Raw genomic sequence first — 14,832 nt, 5'->3', positions numbered from 1 at the left:
GCAGAAATGTGCAGGGCTGCTTAACTGCTAAACTGAGGGTATTTTAGTAAATGAGAGTCAGTCCCGCAGGACTGGCAAGCTTCAATCCACTGTGTATCACAGCATGCTCCCCGAAAGGGATGTCTTGGTTTGCAGATGCTGAGGAGCAACCTCTGAGCGAGCAGAGGGGAGGCAGGTCCCAGGGCAGTGGTGGCTCAAGAGCCCTCCAGAGGCCTTGGGAAACATGGATTGCAAAATAAACAAATAACTGCTGAGTGATTGCATTAATATTGCTGTAGGGCTATCCCCCAGGCTTTATTAGCAGCTCTTTAATTGGGGCCTGCTAGAACTAATTAGTTCAAAGAAGCAGCCAGGGGCTAGACCAGGTTGAAAAGGAGCTGTATCGAATTCATTCCCTAATGGCTAGTCCACCCTCCCTTGTGGCTCTGAAAAATTTAAGCAGTTGCTCAGCATCCTCTTCAGTGGCCCAAGTATTACTGATTTAAAGGTACCACTATTTTAATTTTAGTAAAGTGCTCATTGCAGGATTGTATCCCCAAGAGAAAGCCAAGCTCTAAGAGCTGCTCTGGTTGCAGGGAGGTGCTGGGTGCCCTCGTGGTCTTTTCCTCCCTTTTTTAGGGAGCTGCTGGTGTTTTGCGGGTTACTTTCTAACGTGGCCCTGGGACAGGCTGGCTGCCGGGGCACTGGCCAGGATCACAGGGGAGAGGCTCTCCCAAAGAGCCGTCAGCACGGCCACGCTCTCCTCTGGCACAGGCTGGCGTGGATGCCCGATTCCTCCCCTGAAAGCACGTTTTCCACCACCCAAAGCCAGAGACAAGGTAAGAGGACAACCTGACTGGAGCTTAAACTGATGATTTTGGTAAATTATTTCAGCTTCTGTGTTTCGCAGGTGTAAATAGGTGTTGCTGAGGATCCATCCATGCACTCCATAGAGACGGTTACTCTGTGGCCTCTATCACCCGTACTGCACTGAGACCAGCCAGATTCAGGTAAACATGCCGGACATGGTCTCCTACACTGGACGTCTCTCTGATGAATGCTGTATACTTCAGCCAACCCGTGGTTCTCCCAGCACATGAACCTCACTTACCCTCTCCCCCCAGCCCTTCCCCAAGCTGCTGCCTCCTCCATCCCTGTCCCTGCACTGCTCACAAATCCATACCCGTCCCTGGGGCTCTGCATCAGTGCCATCAGTCCCCTCCTGCCAGGGGACTTGTTTGCTGTGTAATCAAAGAAAGCAGATGGCATTTTACCAGGTCAACAAGCATTGGAAGGGCTTTAATTAAGAAACTAACAGGTTATATCAGGTTGAGGAGTAGCTTCAATGTGGTAAACGATTCAGGAGTAATAGATTCTCTATTTGGTGGCATATTTATAAACTTACAGCCTACACTTATGCTGTTGGGACTAAATAAATGCTGAGGGTAAAATACAGCTTCAGACTTTGAGCGGGCTGGGGTGTTGCAAGGTACAAGTTAATCCACGCTCAAGCTTGAAGGGGGCTCTTGGGTTTCTTATAAGGAATTAAGGTGTTTATTCAGACCCTGAATATCCAGAGGAAGTTGCAGTGATGAGTTACTTTTAATTCCTTTCTGCTGGTGGTTTATTTCCTGACAGCACGCAGCTGCCTGTCCTCTCAACCAACATCTCCTTAGCAAGCTGAGTGCTGACCTTCTGCCTCCACTTCCACCTAAAACTCTCTCAAATCCTCGTAACATGTCAGAATATGTGCCGGGAGAAGGAGCAGGAAATCATTCCTCATCTAGAGAGTTTAATGCTCTGGTGCGGTTGCTGGAGATCTCGTGGTGCTGGGGGAATTTATCTGCCAATTAGTTCTCAAGAAATAACGAAGGGTCACGCAGTACTTGGCAGATAAGGGCAGAAAGAGGAGAAGAGAAATGGGTTTTAATTGAATCCCAAGTATGTTGAACAAAAAATTTCAGAACCATCAATTAGCTGTTGGCCTGGAGTTGAAATTTAATTAAGAGAATAGTGCTTTTAGGATGTCTCTGTCTGGGGGGAAAAAAGCATAAAGGAGAACAGTGAAGACCGGAAAAGTGATGGGGAGGCAGAAAAGATCCTGCTGGAGATGCTTCAGAGTTGAGCTGCTACTTGGGTTTGCAGAGATCAAAGCCATCTGTCAAAATGTACATACCATGCCAGAGAAATGCCTTAGGTCAGGGTGCAGGTGGGTTTCCAGGCTCGGACAGCAAATCCTCTTCCCACATGGCCTCAGGGCAAAGCTGACTTTGCTGCTACTCTCTGCAACCCCAGCCACCGGCTGCAGGGCTGGGGATGCAGGACAGCCTGTCCCCTAGGAGATGCTGCCTGTGCTTGGTGCTCTGGGGAGGCCCCCAGCCCTGCAGCACCGAGGGCAGCTGGGCTCTGCTTTGCTGCTGTGATCTAGTTACTGTACCAAAGCAAACAGCATGGGGGTACACATCCCAGTCCCAGCTCTTCCTCCTCTCCAACCCCACCATGCTTACAGGATGTTACCAATTTACTGCACTGCTAAGAAAGGTTAATTTTCTCCTCTCTCCCTTCCTTGCCATCCCCTGTCCCCTTATAGCTGCACAGATTAGTTGGCTGGAGAGCAGGGAGGGAAAGAGGAAAGGAGAGGATGGGATGCTTCTCGCTGTATGGCTCTGGCTGTTGGGGCTGGCTATGGTGTGTGTGCACCCAAAGGTGCCTGCGAGCTCAGGGCCCCATGACCCAGGGAGCTGCAAGCCACAGTTGGCTGTGAAGATGAAGAAAATTAATTGCTGTCCTGGGTAGACAGGGCATGGGGTGGCTTAAGGGGAAGACGCTGTTATGTTTTCGGGGGATAACTCTGACAGATTGGAAGAAGAACTCATTAGCACACGAGCCCGGCTTAGCTCTGGGCTATGCAGTAAGTTGTTCCTGTTAGCCTCAGCCCAGCCCACGTACGAGCTGACGCATCCCAAGGTAAGAGCTGATGCATCCAAACCTCAGCCCTGGACTTCACCACGTCCAGGGCACCAGCAGACCCAGAGCTCCCCTTCCTCCTCCTATGCCTTACCTGTGTGTTACTTCAAGGCACCCTGGTCTTTACTGCTCTGGTTTGTCTGCAGATGTTTTTATGAATGGCTTGTTCTGAACTGCTAAGGGAAAAATCTGTTCTAAGAGGAAAAAAATCTCTACTAGAGAAAAGATGGTTATAAGCAAATGGTTTCATTTCCTAGTTTCTTTTGCTAAGTCGAACAATTTTCTCACATTGTAGCAAAAACACTTCCATGTTCTTCAAGAAGCAAACACCAAATCTCTGTGCAGAACTTCTGTAACAACAATAATGAGGAACTCTGTTCCTAAATTCCCAATATACACAAAAGAGCTCAAAAATGGCATGAATCCTTAAATTCCAAACACACATTGTTTCAAATAATTGCAAAAACCAATGATCTCTTTCCTCATCCTTCAGTTATTTTGGGGGCAAAACAGATGATAGCTTAGTAACTCGCAATATAATATCATACATGCAAAGGCACCCTACACCAAAATGGAGTTGATCCTGGACAGTTCCCAACACATCAGTGGGAAGCGAGGTCCTGTTCTGACTCGCCCAGGGAAGTGATTTCCCATAGACACAGAATGGTTACTAACATCTTGTGCTCTTAAAAATATCACACCGGTCTTTTCCAAAGTGGATGCAAAATTCTAAGCTCACTTAACACTACAGTTTGGTGAAAAATGGTGTTGAAGAATGAGGCTGAATTATCTGTTCAAAAAAATTTTTTACAGTCACTGCAGGGTTACTGGTGGCTGACACTTGTTTTATTTGGCAAGAGCCTTAGCGTTTGGCTCCTGTGTAATCTTTTACATTTTATTCCTAGTCCAGATAGTCTCTTGCAAGTCTGGGGCAAGGGTCCTTGGGCTGGTTTCTTGGGCATCTAGGTTATGCATATCCGCTTTGCTCACGAGATGACAGCAGCAATGAATATTGTTAATGTCTTACAGTCAGTGTGTCACTAATCACAAAACACTTTATGGACTTTCACAAATTATTCTCAGGGAATAATAAAATTGCTTCACTTGCCATTGAAATGCAACTGTAGCTGGGACGGAGAGCAACGCTGCTCGACGGTACGCAGCTACACCACCCCAGGGCTTACAGGACAAGGCTATGGTATCCAGCTGAAGCAACTAGAAGAATTTGGACAGAAAAGGTAAAATTATTCAAAAGAAGCTTAGACCACAATGATGGAAGTATTCCTGTTACCTTAGGGAACATTCATTATTAGTTTGTTCATTTTTCTGTAACAAATCCAACTGGTCTGGACCTTGGGTATATGTGCTACCAGCACAGCAATATTTCCAGAAGCACAGTGTGAGGTTCATGGCACCCAGCTTCAGTCATTCCTAACAAGGACCCTCCACCTGAGAGTCCCTTTACAGCCAATAGACAGAAATAGTCACATCTCGGGAGGCATTCGTCTCCTCCTGGGGTATGAGTCTTCCTCAGAGGACTATGCTGAGGTGAGAGGAGCTGTCTCCTGGAAGTGCCTAATTGTCCCCATTAACTCTAAAAGGACTCTACAGGAGCAGCTCACAGAGGGTGTCTGTGTTATAGGCATGTAAATTCGGGTAGGTGAATCTCACCCTGTATGAAAACTGGTCCAGCAGAAGGAGGTTTATTTTTTTCCATGAATGCCCTTCTCTTCCTGGATTTCCTTTCAATGCTCTGGCCCAACTCAACAAACAATTGCACTTGCACGTAACACAGACTGGCGTTGTGCTGCTATATTTAACTACAGATTCTTTAAAGATGCTAAACATCGACCAGTGCCTAACACTTCACTAAACAAGAATAAATTAGCATGACAGAAAAGCAAATTACTTTGCCCCTAAGAATCTGTTTTGTTAAATGCCCTGGAGAGGTGTCGAATTAAGCTTGCTGCAATGCCAAAGCAATTTCTGTTGGCACTTTCCCAACACAGTGCATACAGCTGCATAGCTCCCACTGCCTGCGTTGTTTTGGGGTCCCAGGATTTATTTGGCAGACTTGCTCTTCTTCGCAGGTGCAGGGAGACTGTTCAGATCTTCTTGTTCGGTGATGTTGTGATCGGAGCTGTCATGAGAATAGTCCTTCGTAACGCTGTAGTACACCGGGGCGGTGTACGGCGCGGGGTTCTCAGCGCTCTTCTCTTCACATTTGCATAACTTCCTAAAGGCAGCCCTGAACTTCTGCGACATGAGGTTGTAGATGATGGGGTTGATGGCACTGTTCAGGTAGATGCACATGCGGCAGAAGAGAAGGAACCAGATGTTCAGGTATGGAGGGTCCATGAAGGAGTTCACCACCACCAGTGTGCGATAAGGCATCCATAGAAGGGCGAAGAGGACCACTACGACAGCCAGCATTTTGGTCACCTTGCCAGTGGGGATATGCAAAAAAAGAAATAGTCAGATGCTGCTAAATCTCTAGCAGAGCTTTCCCACCTGGAGAAATGGTGCGGACAGCTCATTCGGTCTATATGCTGCTTATATTTCTCTTTAAGCATATAAAATAGGCATCCAAACCTTGGGGCTATTCCTCTCTGCATCCATGTTGTTCATGAAACAATCTCACATAAATAAACCCTTTAAATTATAGGTTTTCCCCCACCATTGAAGACCCTTTAAAACTTTTTAGCACAAGCATTCACCAGCCTGGAAATGGGCTGGAATAATCATGGGCATTTCTGTACTAGAAAGCAAATTTGAAAATTGTACATAATAAAAAATCAGTGGGGAAAATAACTTGCGCAAAAGTGGGGACCTAAGTTTTAGGGGTGCCATGGGGTATATCTCAACTCCCTGCCTAGGATTTCCTGGTTTCCTACGCCAGCTACATTGTTCCAGGGAATAGGCTCCTGGTACAGAGCAGCACTGGGAGCAGTAGAGACTGTCTGGAGTCTTACACAAATTCCTACTTGTGCTGACATGGGAGTTACTTAGCTAATTGGTATGGGTTATTTTAATTTGCAGCACACTAGGGAAGTACTACATTAACATGCGAGGAGCAAGAAGATATTGAGAATTCAGGAATGAGCAGTAATTGCCCTCAGCTTGACTCAAGCTTGTTTAAGAAAAGTGGTTTTTGTATTGAAACTCCAGTGATCCTAATAATTTCGACAGCTATTTCTGGTAGGTGACAATCATCCTCCAACAAATACTTACAGAATACACGCGTCCCCAAGGAGGAAAGTATGAGTAAACACCGACGCCGCATGCATATTAAGGCAGTGGCATTTCAAACGTCAGAAAGGGAGTTGTGCAATGACTCCAGTTCTCGATATGGAATTAAGCACTTAGATCACGTTCACAGTCTCTCAGCTCCTCTTGGCGTGCTTTATTTCACTTAGTCACAAGCAACTCTGCCTTCCTGTGATGCTGCTTTGAGTAGAAACCGGGGGTGGTTGGTAATGGCAACAAAACTTTCCCTACAAGAAAGGTACTGCTATCAAGCTGAGGCCAAAATAGAAATATGGTTTTGCTGTGTGGTTTAATGGGAATATGAGGACGCTTCCCAAAATAAGATCTTGCAGTGATACAGCGAGTACTGAGGCTGTTGCTAAGACTGCACTATGTTTGCTGCTGCAGTTTGTTGCCTTTTGGGAAAGATACAAGGGATTGTACAAGACGCATCAGGAAAAGGTAGTTCAGAGCTTTTCAATGCCTTTTACAAGGGTTGGCTGGATGCAGAAGAGTGAGAGCCATCTCACGAGCTTTTTGTTTCAAGCCATCCTATCTAGTGTGCAACTGCTAGGTTGATAGTCTGGTTTGTAGAAATACTCCTGGGAGTGGACTGCAGCTGCTTGGCACACAGTTGGCCATGGTCGAAATCTCTATGTACCAGCACGGTTGTAGCTGCTGCCCCCACCGAGGCTGGCAGGGCAATCCAGGCTCGGCCACCCCTTGCCAAGGGAAGGAGCGACCTGACAGCAGCAGTGAGACCGTATTGCTGTGGTCTGCACCACAAGACCTGGGAGCAGAGAGGTCCCAGATACCGGATCAGCCCAGAAAGGCACAGATTTTGCTTCCACACCGTGTGCCACAGGAGCAGTGCATATGCATGGGACCTGCATGTTCTACTTCTCTATATATGTTTATAGCAAATAAAGACAGCAGCAATGGAGCATTCAGCCAGCCTGCTGCCTTCCACAGACCCGCTTCTCAGGTCTGCAGATAGAACTGCTTTTGCTGTATTTTTTTTATGCATATGAGGCTTATTTCCCAAGAACCTGAATGAAATTGATCTGAACAAAACGGTGCTAATAGCTGAACCCTACAGCAAAATGCAGCCAACTCCTCAGCTTAAGTGATCCTAAGTAGAATTTTAGTCAGAATTTAATTCCTCTCTACTAAGCAGTTCATTCAGGCTGATGCTCCTGGGAGATGAGGGCAGGCTCTGCACTTTATCTATCCCATGCAGAGACTGAACACCTCCCAGTCCTGCCTGTAAGGGCCCTTGTTAAAGGGCTGTCTTGGGGGTAAGGCTGGTGGGAGCCTTTCCATCAACTTCAGCAGTCTTAGGCAACAGGATCACCACAAAGTATGTCCTGGGAAAGTGAAATACTGCACCTCTGCAGGTCCTTACTGAGACACAGGCATTCCTCACTCAGCATGGTGGTTGTCTCAGTTCCTGAGACGCAAAGTTACCCACCACAGGGCTGGGGAAAATAAATCCCTGAACTTCTATACATGTAGCTCTGTTCTCTGGCAGGTATCACTTCTGGGAAGTTTCTGTATGGCCGAAATATCTCCTTTAAAGCTAACACCTTAATACTGCTCGTGTGCTGTCTCCTGAGACTGAAACATCTTCGGCTTTTCAACTGTTGTAACTCTCTGCCTTGTTTTACTGCTCAGGAACCCACGATGGTTGTGAACAGTGATCTGAACTCTGCACCGAGCGACTGCACCAGGGGGAGCGTATCCTAATAAGGCTGAAAAATAAGCTCATTCTCGGCCTTTCTGAGACCAACAGAAATGTGGTCTGGAAAAGAACCAGTGATTCATCTGCTTTTTAGCCATAACTGCCCCTGATTTTCGGCTGGTTGTTATGGAAATGCTGGTGGTGCCAGTAAGCGCTCACCCAGCTCCCACCTGACCAAGCTCCCAAAACCTCCCTCCAGCCCACAGAGGACCACATAGTGCTGTCACCCAAAGGGCACTTGCTGCTACGTGTCCTACAGCCCTGCGAAAAGCTGCCTTTGTCCTGGGAGGGGAAACTCGCTGGAAACGGCACTATGAGGATTTATTACCTTCATCTCACTGAATGCCTTCAGTGCTCCCCGAGGATGCTGCTTCCAGACCACAAGCTGGGATGGGCAGCCCTGCCCTGAGCTTGCTGTAAGATTGAAATTTGCCTTTTAAAGCCATCCATCCGTACAGACCATGTTCTCCCAGGTGCGACAAGAAGTTGTGTCGACACAGGATGTCTCCTCTGGATAAAACCTAAGAATCTATCCCAAACTCACTCTCATATCTCCATCATGGGGAAAGAAATCTCCAGCATCATCTGCATGCATGGCTGAAGCCTGTCTCCATGCCTTTCCTCCCTCTACCTTGCTGAGACAAGTGACTATAGCACACTTGAGGTGCTCTGAGCTTGTTTTTGGTGCTTGTGTGAAAAATGAACCTAATCAGCACTGAGGAGAGCTGGGGACATTTATCCCTAACTGGAGTAGTCCTGGATTGTGGCCCCCAAAAAACAGCTGCACCCAAAAAGCCAGAGTTTTGCTGTAGCCTCAAAGCATCCCTCAGGGAAGCACCAGCTCAGAGTGTGTGCACACAATAGCTACAAAGGAGCTATTGGTAGAAGCAAGACAAGAGTTTGTAGGCAGAAGGGGATGTTTTACCAGCACAGCTGGTATTCAGCTGGAAACCCCTTTTGAGCACGTAAGCCAGTGTTGTGGGTGGATGGCCAAGGCTATCTGCTGTACAGAGCCCTGACTACATCCTAGGTCCCTGTCCCAAAGCTGAAGGGCAGCTCATCTTCCACCAGGCACCTCCATGGGCCAAGCCCAGTATAACTCCCAGAGCAAACCCACGCTGAGCATCCTTTCTCACTCCATACGAGGTGGCTGGCATCTTGCATCCCTGCACAGCCCTTCTGACCCATCTCCACTTGTAATGCTGTGTCTGGCCTCTGTCCCTGTCCCCGAGGCCACAGACACTTCTCCCCAGCCAGTGTCACCTCTCCTTGTCCAGGCACCACCACCCTGAGGTGCAGCACCCTTTTTTAGGGTTCCCACTCCCTCTAGTGGTCCCTCTCCAGCAGATGAAATACGTGCTTGGAGGTGGCTGGTGCTTGTACCTGTGGTGCTTTGCTTCTCTGGGTGATAAATACAGCAAAACCTCACACCTTGTGTTGCCCTGCTCGGGATTCTGTGTTTTAGAGGCACCTGTGAGGGAACAGCAGCATCTTCATGCTCTGAAAAGCAAGCAGAGTAGCGCTGGGGCTGTGTAGGAGCACACAGGGAGAAATTTATTTCCAGACTCTGCATCTCCACAGCAAAACACCCCCAGTCATCCAGGCTCTTTAGAGTCAAGGGAGAAAAACGGGCACCTATGGGGTAGCCCCTTTTGGGCATCTCCCAGGGGACTCTGGGTACGGGGCCCAGGGGAGCTGGTTCCCCTCTGACCATAAAGAGAGGCCAGAGGAGAAGCACTGACGTGGGTGCTGGTACCCTGGTCAGAGGGACCACCTGAGCTACATGCACCCAACATCTGCCCTCCCACCCTGCTCTGCTCTCCTGGCCAACAGATCCTCCGAGAGCTGAACCGCCCTCACCCCACTGGTCTGCAATGGGAATCTGGCAAATTCTCATCCACCATCACTCCAACAAACTCAAAGGTGTTTGCAAGGTTGGGGTCCCACTTTGCTGCATCACTGGGACGCAGCCTGCTGTCTGCAGGGTCTTGTGAAGCTCTCGCTGCGCACATGAAGCCTGTCAGACAGCAACACTATTGCTGTTTTGGACCAGACTTGCAAGCATGATTTCTAGTGGTGTCTTTAGTCTACAGGGCAATTGCATTCTAAAGAAGCTGTACCCTCACTTCAGTTTTCCCCGTTGGCAGCACGTGCATCACTTTCACAGCCTCCTCACCACCCCGTCAGATTGGAGACCACCAGCATTTCTTATTAGAGCAGTTTCCGATGCTGTGTCCTCACTTCTGACGCTCAGGACAAGACCCTTTACCAAGGGCCCCCGTGGAAATTCCTGGTGACAGTTTCAAGGGCTGTCAGCACTTCTCAGGAGAGCGTAAAAGGTCAATGGCATTACCTGTCAGGCTGCCCTTTCCTTTCCACCCTTGCCATGGGTGATTAATGAGCAAGGAAACGTGCTTATGAGCTCCTCAGCCAGCATCAGCTATTGCAAAGCAGTGTCTGGTAGTCTGAGTTGAGATCCATTTGTGTTTCCTCTGGCTTTGCGGGCAGTGATGCCATGGCTATCAGAAAATCAGAGAGGAAACCTTTTTTCTGGTGAAGAAAACACAGGACACTGGTGTCCAGGCTGCTCCCTTTTAGGGCTCAAACCTGCCCTTTGCATGAGGGCTTTTTGCCATTGATTTCCTTGGAGGTGAACTTCGCCTGGAGAAGACCACTCAGGTCCCCTCTGTGCCTCTCTCCCACCTTTGCTAAAGCCAAGCTGGTGAGGTGTCCCATGGACCTGGGTGCTGGGAGTGCTGTGGGGGCCATAGCCCCCGTGGGCACTGCCCTGCCCCTTCGCATGAGCACATGCACCTCTGTCTCCATCACCCACGTGTCCCACTGACCATGGGAATGCTCTCCTCTGTGCTCACTTTTAAGCCCCTTCTCTTATCCAGCACCTCCATCTGCCAGCTCTGCTGGCATGAATGGATTCAGTTACCTTCTTTCTCATTTTAAAATCCCTTTCTTAATGATCTGCCCATTCCCCAGCACTCAGCCTGCGCTGCCACTCTGCTCTGCCCTCACCGCCCCTCTGGGGTCCTGCACGCTGCAGCATCTCCCGGAAAATACCATTCCTGTGGCCCTGGCTGCCCCTGCTCAGGGAGACAAATTCCAGGCAGAATCCGGGGCAGACCCCTTGGGGTCTCTGGAGGCCTCTTTCCTCCCGGGGTGGTTGAGTTGTTGGTTTTCCCCTCATAACTAGATGCAGAATCATGACTCACTGCAGCTTCTGCTCCTCAATCCATTGCACCGCCAGCAAAAACCTCTGGCTGGATTTCAGGCAGTGCCCAGGTGGATGCTCTGACAGGACCTGGAGTTGTTATGCTCCAAGCACTCCTGCTCACACTGCCCAAAACTCTTGTCAAAATAGCTGTGTGGTTTCACTTGGCTTTGGTGCACAGATAACTTATTTCTGCACCAAACACTGAGCAGATCCCCCTCATCAACGAATCAGATAGTTCAAGTTGAACACCGGGATTGTGGGTTTGCCCTCTCTGATTTTATGGACAGTCATATCAATTTCCTTAAGATTATATATGAAATGAAGCAATCATGTCCTACTTGTGAGAGATGTTTATGGAAAAACCTGGATTGCAGCCACCTCTGGGGCGCAGCACTGCATCCATCTGACAGCCCCCAACCCGTGTGCCAGCCACCTAGCCCACATGCCGCCAGTGGCACAGCTGGGGTTTCCTCCTCCATCACTCTCAATGCAGCTTGCTTTGAAGAGCTGCTGGTGTGAAATTAGAAGGAAGCATTCAACAAACCACAGCTGGAAGCCCTGGGAAACTGCTTTACAATTTAAAAACTCAGTGCCATTTTTATTCCTAACTATGCCAGCTCTGCGCTGTCAGGCCGGCCAGGGGAAGTCTTTGCACGCTAAGATATTTCAGGAGGTAACGACAACCTCAGGACAACTCCTGGTGTAACAGAAAAGACAGCACAAGTTGTTTCCCAGAGCTGGAGACCCCATCATCTGGCCCCATCAGGACCAACAGCCTCAGCCACTCATCCCAATGACGCTGGAGCACACTGTGTGTGGCACGGTCACTCCACAGCCCAGCACCTGGTGGGGGTGGCACAGCCCCTGCAGCCGCTGCGCTGGAAGGAGACGTCCATCCACCCACACCTTTAGGTACTGCCTTGTAGTATCTAGAGACCTTGCTCCTGAACCCCCTGCCCGAGGCCCCTGCAGCAGCCGGGAGAGCAGGCAAGTGCTTTTGCAGAAGTCGGGACCTTGGTTTAAATCTTTCTGTGGAACAAAAGGGAGAAAAAGCTGAACTGGAAAGACTTAGAAGTTCATGAAGAAATACACGTTCTCTGGGCTGTTTGCTTCCCCTCTGCGACTGAATCGTCTCTCCTGGGGAATGGAGGTTCCTGTGAAAGTCAGGCAATGACACACTGAGTTGGAAAAACAAGGACTTTAAGATATACTGAAGCCTATTTCAGGCTGTATGGAAATCAGGTCCTGCTCACTCAAAATCACAACAGAACTTGTGATTTCAGGGACTTAAGCCAGACTCCCAGATTCAGCCCTTTCCTTGGAAATGGCCCATGTCTCTGCCTAGGCAAAGTTTGCAACCAGAATGGGATGGTCTCCTGCAAATGGCCAGCGAGCAGGCAAGAGTGTCCCATGTCCAGATGCTGACCTGTCTAAGGAGATGGGGCAAGAGACAGTAATTGTCCGTGTGGACAGAGAAAGAGGAGGAATGAGGGCAGGAGTTGGGAGGAGAAGGAGATGGGGAGCAAGCATAATGTGACCCAGCACTCTCCTCCTTGGGGAGACAATCAGTAATTAATTATCCAGCAAACACCCCTGCACTCCTGCCTCTCCCAAGTGATGCTGGAGCCCTGTCCTGCTCCACCGAGCTCAGCCAAAGCACGGGGAGATCATCTGTGCTGCTGGACCCCAGCTGGGCTTGGGGGGAGGCTTCTGCACAACAAATCAACCGTCTCCACTCCCCCACAGAGGGAAGCAAAATATTGGGGCATCCCATCCCCTGCCAGAATCCCCTCAAAGCACTGAACCCCTGATGGCACTGCCTGCAGCCCAGCAAGCCCCAGCCCGCCAGGGAGCCCCTACCTGCTTGCGGGAGCTCAGGGGCCCCTTGTTGCCCCGGCAGGAGAGCTTGGCGGAGCCGCCCTGGTGCATGGAGCCCAGGCAGGAGTGCTGCGGGGTGGAGGGCAGGGGGCTCATGAAGAGGATGCGGGCAATGAGGCCATAGAGGACAGTTGCCAGCCCCAACGGGATGACGTAGAAAACGGCAAAATCCAAGAAGTAAATAGGCATGTAAAGGCTTCTGGAGACCCGGTAGCCACAGCTGACCTGTGCCCCATCCGAGAAGGTGACCTGGGTCGTGTCCACCAGGAAGAACCACATGAGGCAATAGAGGGAGGTGAAGAGCCACAGGGATGAGATGATGCGCTTGGCGCGGGACACGGTGCACAGAAGCTGCGCCTTGATGGCGTGGCAGATCGCGATGTAACGCTCCACCGTGAAGGCGGTGATGGACCAGGCGGAGATGTTGATGCCCAAGTACTGCAAATAGGTGATGCAGAGGCAGCCGGCATAGCCATACACCCAAGAAGCCACCACTTCCGAGATGTTGGGTAGCCCGGCCGCCAGCAGCACGATGAGGTCGGCCACAGCCAGGCTCACCAGGTAGCAGTTGGTGGGGGTCACCATGTGCTTGGTGCGCAGCACCACCAGCACCACCATCACGTTGCCCGCGATGCCCACCCCGCAGATGAGCAGCACCAGCAGGATGGTGACCACCTGCAGCTCCAGGGGCTGCCGGGGCATCCTGCCCAGGCTCTGGTTGCCGCTGCCGCCCAGCGCGGCTCCGGGGCTGGCCGAGCCGTTCTCCATCGCCCCCCGGAGCCTTCCCCGGCGGAGCTCCGCGCACCTGCGGCGGGGAGCGGGGAGGGGGGAGCCGTCAGCCGGAGCCGCCCGCGGAGCCCCGCTGCCCCCCGCGCCCCTCCCCGCCCTCCGCCCGCCCCGGCTCCTCCCGCCCCGTTATCTCCAGGATTCACCCCAACTCTTGCTGCCGCCCGGCTCCCTGCGCCCCCCTCCCCTGCAAACTCCCCCGTCCGGGAGCGGCGGGGAGCGGCCAGCACCCCCCTAGACCCCGGCACCCCCCGGGGACACCCTTAGCCTCCCCGGGACCCCCCAGCCCCGGAACCACCCGAGATCGCGTAGGACCCGCAGCTCCCGGGACTTTCCAGGACCCGCCCAGCCGCCGGGACCCCCCCGGGAAATGCCAGGTCCTCCCCGGGACCGCCCGCGACCCCCCGGGGCTACCCCAGCCCCGGGACCGCCCGTCCGCCTCCCGCCCGCACCCCCCGCTCGCGCCCGCCGGGTCCTAGCGCACCGCTGAGCCGAGGAGGAGGAGGAGGAGGAAGGAGCCCAGGCAGGGGATGGAGGTAGCAGGTTGGAGACCGCGGGGGGTGGAGAGTTGCAGGGGCTGAGAGCACCCCAGCAGCAAGTGGGTCCACGCCGGCACCCGGGACTGTGGGTGCCTTGTGTCCCCAGCCGAGCCACAGGCTGCACTGTTCCCCCCCAGGAAAGGAGAGCTGAGGATGAGGGGTCCTTCCTTCCTCATCCTCAGGAGGATGGGACCAGGGCGATGCCACAGAGACCCATGGCCTTTCCCTTGGGCTGGGGCAGGGAAGTGCCTTCCCTGAGGGTCACTAAACACGGGGTACTGACCTCCTTATGCTGTCTTTCCTGCAGCCACCCCTGTCCCAAACAAGCACATCAGTGTCACTTCTTTGGGATAATGCTTACCCAGGCCTGGGCTGGGAGATCCCTCACCTTCCCAACGATGAGGCTGGGGTATCTGGTACCTCCCTGATGGTCCGGCTGGGGGATCCAGTATCTCCCTGATGGTCAGGCT

The 14,832-nt window shown here is 51.4% G+C and overlaps 1 protein-coding gene across 1 annotated transcript; it reads right to left on the bottom strand.

Moving 5' to 3' along the window:
* Positions 1 to 4,709: 4,709 nt before the first annotated feature.
* On the bottom strand, positions 4,710 to 13,805 carry LOC137672317 (thyrotropin-releasing hormone receptor-like). The gene is made up of 2 exons (XM_068416464.1): positions 13,020 to 13,805; positions 4,710 to 5,388 (listed from the first exon to the last, which is right to left on the bottom strand). The coding sequence occupies exons 1-2, from the start codon at positions 13,803 to 13,805 to the stop codon at positions 5,008 to 5,010; spliced, it is 1,167 nt and encodes a 388-aa protein (XP_068272565.1). The 3' UTR covers positions 4,710 to 5,007.
* Between the last annotated feature and the right edge of the window lie 1,027 nt (positions 13,806 to 14,832).

This window comes from Nyctibius grandis, chromosome 19 (assembly GCF_013368605.1).
Source record: "Nyctibius grandis isolate bNycGra1 chromosome 19, bNycGra1.pri, whole genome shotgun sequence".
NCBI classification, from domain to species: Eukaryota; Metazoa; Chordata; class Aves; order Nyctibiiformes; family Nyctibiidae; genus Nyctibius; species Nyctibius grandis.
The sequence above is the reverse complement of the archived record's forward strand: the minus strand, read 5'-3'. Positions and strand labels throughout refer to the sequence as shown.

Coding starts and splice junctions, on each gene's coding strand:
- LOC137672317 (XM_068416464.1), bottom strand. CDS start 13,805: ATGGAGAACGGCTCGGCCAGCCCCGGAGCCGCGCTGGGCGGCAGCGGC. Junction 5,389..13,019: donor CCCTGAGCTCCCGCAAGCAG/GTAGGGGCTCCC, acceptor CCCACTGGCAAG/GTGACCAAAATGCTGGCTGT.